The following is a 6174-nucleotide window of genomic DNA, read 5'->3' as shown; positions in this document are numbered from 1 at the left end:
CCCCCCCCCCCCCCCGCCCCTTCCCATTTGCCAGGTACTTTTTATTCATTCCCTATAAATCAGTGTTAGCATTAATGGTTTTAGTAATGGCAGGGAGCCGATCATGATTAAAACTGACTTGTTTTAATTCCTATTACTACGTAGGTGTAATGCATCAAGTAAAACACTTAGCAGAATCGGAGTCTTTGCTGACAAGTCCACCAAAGGCATGTACAAATGGGTCAGGATCCTTGGGGTCCACAACGTCAGTCAACAGTGGAACAGCCACGGCTGCCACTAACGCTGCAGCTGACTTGGGATCCCCCAGCTTGCAACACAGCAGAGATGATTCTTTAGATCTGAGCCCTCAAGGGTAAGTGGGAGTCGTGTGGTGACGTCTGTGCTCTTTGCCTTTAACTCTGCCCTGGTGGCTGAGACTCTCACAGGGAATAATTTGTTAGAAAGAGTGCACACTATATTTTTTCATCTGTATTTTGTTAGATGTTTAATGGGAATGAGAAGAAAAATGAACATTTGTTGCAAACCCTGTTATATTGAGCCGTGTTTGGGAACCACAAGAGATATGTGGTCCATTTCCATTGATATAGAAGGGAACTGAATATTAGAAGGCTAGTATTAGAGCCTTCTCTTAGAATAATATAAGGCTCAGGGAAATTAAATAACAGTGTCACATACTTATTTTACAGTTGTAGGATTGAGTTCTCATTTCTGATTCGATAATCTTGAATTACTGTGTTACATGCAGCATACATAAAGAAAATTATCTGCTTCTACCTTTTTATCTGTCTTTAGTTCCTTTTTTTCTATTGTGCTATTAAGAACATTACCAGACCCTCGTATTGGTTTTAATTTTTTTGTGTTGAAATGAATCACATTCTAAAAATGTTTTTGTTTCTTTGATGTTAGAAATTTATTATTGCTGTATGAGTGGTGCATGATGAACCAAATTCAGTTCTGAAATTCAGGATGTGTTCAGGGTGTAATGCTCCTTTTTACTCCTTTTTCAGTGAAAAGTAGATCTTGCTAACATATATAATAAGTGGGGTCTAAATATTTAATCTTGTAAAATGCAAGATGACATTGTCCAGTGAAACTAGCCCATTCAGGATTCCAGCTGCTTTTGGCGCCACCTGGTGGCAGTTGTCTACTTTAGTTTAAATATGAGTTTTGGCAAATCTGGGACTTGGGGGCACAGATTGGGACCTCTGGCACAATTGCTGTCACTTAGGAAGCCCCTGAGCTTGGGTGGCCCACATGTTATGGGCCCAATTTAAGCACATTGGATCTGGAGAATACTCAGAGCCCTCTCACTTCCCTGTTCTCAAGTTGGAATTGTCTTCCATTTTCCCTCACAGCCTTGCCTGCCTCCCTACTTCCTCCCCAGCTCCACTTTCTCTCCCTAGCTGCTGCAGTAAATCTTAAATTATGCAGGGTTTACTATATAGCACAGGCATAGCGCCTGAGATATCATAGGTACATGGTGAAATATGATACATTTCAGACAAATGCAGTATTTCTGAGCCATTTAAATTAAGAAATTAGACTTGATTATTATAGGTTCTAACAGTTGATAATTATGAAGAAAGAGGAAATACTATTTCTCTTAAAATTCTTTCAGAGTTTTAAGTGGTCCCATTCCCTTCTAATACAGTTTCAAGTGAAAGTTCATGTAAATTTGTAAAGGGGGAATTGTTCAATCATATTAAGTTTATTCTTTGAAAGTTCACTTGTCCTGTTTTGTTTTCGATGGACATGGCAGATGTTGGAAGAATTTTTCAATTTTTCCAATTTTATTTGGGTCACAGACTAACTGAACCAGAATATCTTTTCATCTTTTCTGTTGCATGTAACTTGTTATTCCAAGAGATATTTCAAACTTTCTAGTGTTGTTAAGAATAGTGAAAATAACACACAAATGCTATGTATATTCTGTTTAATATATTCTAATTCAAAACAGGTTTATTTGTACTATCACTTGCTAGATTTATTTAGGTAATTTTGTGTGGTTATTTTTTAAATTACTAAAGTATTTGTAAATACATTGATTTAGAATGTTATTGCCATTGCACACCATGACATTTTTTAGGTAATATTGGAAGGTATTTTTATATTATTACTTAGAGTTGTGTACTTGTCATTTAGGTTAGGGAAGAATTATTGTACTCAGATTTAACACACTCTTTTTGTTTATGATTGCATAGTTCTTTTTAATATTGGTTCTTCACATTGTGTACTTGTTTTATGTACTTTTCTATATGTGCTACATTTTAACACAGAATTAGGTATCCTATTTTGTTTTATTTTGAATAGTTTATATAAACAGCTAGCTATTTTTTGAATTAATTATTTTCTGTGTTGTGTACCTCTAGAACATAACAGACACAGAGTCAGCATTAAATAATCATAAATGGAAGATACCCTGTTGTGGCAATATTTATTAACTCCCTATTTCTGCCATTTTAGCTTGCTTTTCAATGAGTGATGATAAGAAATCATGGTAATTGCTAAACTTGTCTTATATTTTCCCATGTGATAGTCGATTAAGTGATGTTCTAAAGAGAAAACGACTGCCAAAACGGGGGCCAAGAAGGCCAAAGTATTCACCTCCAAGAGATGATGACAAAGTAGACAATCAAGGTAATTCCTTTGATGAAACTACGGGTAGGTAAAAGGGAAATGGTAGTAGTTAAAGATATAGTTTAAATATCCTATTAAAACTGCTGATAGCCCAGCCAGTGTGGTTCGGAGATTGAGTGTTGACCTGTGAACCAGGAGGTCACGGTTCGATTCCCAATCACTGCACCTGCCCAGGTTGTGGGCTTGATCCCCAGTAGGAGGTGTGCAGGAAGCAGCCGATCAATGATTCTCATCATTGATGTTTCTCTCTTCCTTTCCCTTTCTCTCTGAAATCAGTAAACATATATTTCAAAACAAAACAAAACTGCTGATAATTTTGAAGTCTTCTTAATACCCAGTGTTCTTAGTTCTTTTGGCTAATCTATTAAGAATGAGAATCTTGCTCTGGCTGGGTAGGTGAGTTGGTTAGAATGTAGTCCTGAAACACCAAGATTGTGGATTTGATAGCTGTCAAGGCACATTTAAGAATCAACCAATGAAGAAAAAAAAAGAATCAACCAATGAATATATAAATAAGTGGAACAATAAATTCAGTTGATCTCTCTCCATCTCTCCCTCTCCATTCCTCTCTCCCTCCCTCCCTCTAAAATAGAAAATATTGAAAAATAAAAGAATGAGAACCTTAAAATTCACTTGGTTTTTGTTAGTTATTGTAAAATGATTTAACTATCATTCTCTCTTCTTTTCATAGCTAAAAGCCCCACCACTACTCAGTCACCTAAATCTTCTTTCCTGGCAAGCTTGAATCCAAAAACGTGGGGAAGGTTAAGTGCACAGTCTAACAGCAACATTGAACCAGCACGAACTGCAGGAGTCAGTGGTCTTGCCAGGGCCGCTTCAAAGGACACCATATCCAATAATAGGTGAAGTGGGGAAGATCTACATTCTATTCTTTGATTAGAAAAACAGCACATTTATTGTATGGAGATGAAACTTGGACACAGATCTTTAATGAGTGCTCAGAAGTGGCATAGTTCAAGAATGTAGTGTTTTCTCAGTTTTTAAGTCCTGTGCCTGGCTTTGTCTTGAGTTCCAGTGTTACATTTTAAAGATCTTCTAGACAAAAAATCAACAGGGAAACAGCGATCCTAGACAACACACTAGATCAGATGGATTTTTAATACTTTGTATTTTTTTCTATTTTTAAAATTTTATCTTTATTGTATAAAGTGTTATAGATATTCCCCCCTTTTCCCCCATTGACCCCCTCTCCCACTCCCATCCCCTCCCCAGGCCTTCACCCTAACTATTGTCTGTGTCCATGGGTTATGCCTGTTCTATATAATAAAAGCTTAATATGCTAAGTGTCTGACTGTTTGACCAGTCGCTGTGACACACACTAACCACCAGGGGGCAGACGCTCCGATCAGGGTTCAGGGTTCCTGGGTTCAGGCCGATTGGTCCTTCCTCGGCCCCGCTCGTGCAGCGGTGGGGTCCCTCGGCCTGGCCTGCACCCTCTTGCACTCTGGGATCCCTCAGGGGGATGTCAGAGAGTTGGTTTCAGCCCGATCCCCACAGGCCAGGCCGTGGGACCCCAGCGGTGCACAAATTCACGTACCAGGCCTCTAGTATGCATGTAATTTGTTTGGTTGATATCTCCTCCACCCCGCCACGCCCTTTCCCTCTGAGGATCCTCAGTCTGTTGCATGCTTCCATGTTTCTGGACCTATTTTTTTATTTTCTTTGTTCATTAGATTTCACATATAAGTGAGGTCATGTGATACTTGTCTTTGATCTAGCTGCTGGGACTCATGTATTTTCAAAACCAAACAAATTATGTTCCCCAAGGAATCTGTTTCTCAGTTTTGATCCAGGTACTGGAAAATTGACTTTTTTGAGGAAGTATGCATACACGTATTTTTATGACACCCCACCTCTCCCCTTTACAATAGAACTTAAGGATCTTAGAGTAGAGGGTTTTTTAGGAACTTAGAAAACTACCAGCTAACCTGTTTATACCAGTTTATGGCTTTTAAGAATTACGTCTTTAAAGTCCTTGAGAATTGTTTTATCTTGTTGGCTCTGGATGTAGCATACCAACAAAGGATTACTTCCTCTGCAAGTAAGAAATTTAAAAATGTGAAATATCATTGGAAAACAATCCTTTTTGTTTGGTTGATTGGTTTGTTTGGTTGGTAGTAGTTGTTTTTCAGAATATCAGTTAGTAAAAATAATAGAGCAAATATATTTCTGAAGCTATTTGAATTTGTAATTTAGACAGCAAGGTGTCAGTTGTTGTAGTTAATCATGTAACTAACCAGGACTTGTTTCTGGTCTCTAGGGCTCTACTTCAGCTCTCCAGAGAACACAAGTAAAGAAAATGCAGATATGTCTGTACCTTAGAAAGTAGTCATGTAAAATCACTCTCAGCGGAATGCCTAGGAAACTGCTACTTTGTAGAGTCCCAAGAAGTTAGAACTTTGGTTTACTCTTCATGCATATGTGCGTTTCTCTAGGTACATCTTCAAAATGAAACTTAATTTGGTTAATGTGAAGTCTGAATTTATTAGTCTAGAACCTTGGGCCAAAAGAAGGTTTTATATGTAGCAGTTATTTGCCTTTGATCAAAAGTTGAATTGAAATTCTTTCTGTGTATACTGAGCTATATCTCCTTTTCCTTCTTGCAGAGAAAAAATTAAAGGTTGGATCAAGGATCAGGCACACAAATTTGTTGAGCGTTATTTCAGTTCTGAAAACATGGATGGTAGCAACCCTGCATTGAATGTCCTTCAGAGACTTTGTGCTGCAACTGAACAACTCAACCTCCAGGTATTGTATCCAGTGCATCCTGCTGGCCCCTTCTCAGTATCTTCCAGCACTGTCTGTCTTGCTGGGTTTTTTTTCTTGTTTATAACTCTAGCTTTCCACCAATTTAATCCTTATAGATAGACTTTTTAGCTAGATATGTGCTATATTAGCATTGACATTCTTTAACTTATCGCTTGCTTTTATGCTTCATTATTTCATCATTAAATGTACTATAGAAATCTCATCTTTGACCTTTTTTTGTGACATTCCATATTTATTGACAAATGAAGAGACTTTAGAAATGTTTCTCTAAGACCTCTTTAGTTTACAGACACTTGAGTTAATAGGACACTCCTTAACCCCCTCACCTGGGTTCTAATAGTAGTTAGAAAGGGTTCATGTTTATTAAACCTTTTATATTTCATCTCATTCTTCATCTTTTCACTTTTTTTATGTACTTTGAACAATTTGAGTAGTACATGTTTTTCAAGAAATTTACCATTTTATTCAGATTTTAAATGTATTAGTTTAAAGCCCTGCCCTAACCGGTTTGGCTCAGTGGATAAAGCGTCGGCCTGCAGACTGGAAGGTCCCAGGTTCGATTCCGGTCAAGGGCATGTACCGTATTTGCCGGCGTATAAGACGATTTTTTGGCCCTGAAAAATATGCCTCCAAGTGGGGGGTCGTCTTATACGCCAGGTACACTTCAGATAGACTGCCCATAGTGCTTGCCCCGTGCCATAGTGGCCTCCCGATGCCCGCCCACTTCATTCCACATACCGTTCAGGC

The 6174-nt window shown here is 38.2% G+C and overlaps 1 protein-coding gene across 1 annotated transcript in view; it reads left to right on the top strand.

Moving 5' to 3' along the window:
• TRIP12 (thyroid hormone receptor interactor 12) overlaps positions 1-6174 on the top strand; it is a 121980-nt gene that overhangs the window by 91241 nt on the left and 24565 nt on the right. The window contains exons 20-23 of the mRNA XM_006760405.2: positions 145-352; positions 2537-2637; positions 3329-3500; positions 5265-5406. Coding sequence (XP_006760468.1) covers positions 145-352; positions 2537-2637; positions 3329-3500; positions 5265-5406 — 623 coding nt within the window. The remainder of the gene's footprint in view (positions 1-144; positions 353-2536; positions 2638-3328; positions 3501-5264; positions 5407-6174) is intronic.

The sequence above is a fragment of the Myotis davidii genome, unplaced genomic scaffold, assembly GCF_000327345.1.
Source record: "Myotis davidii unplaced genomic scaffold, ASM32734v1 scaffold370, whole genome shotgun sequence".
NCBI classification, from domain to species: domain Eukaryota; kingdom Metazoa; phylum Chordata; class Mammalia; order Chiroptera; family Vespertilionidae; genus Myotis; species Myotis davidii.
This window is presented reverse-complemented; position numbering and strand designations above follow the sequence as displayed.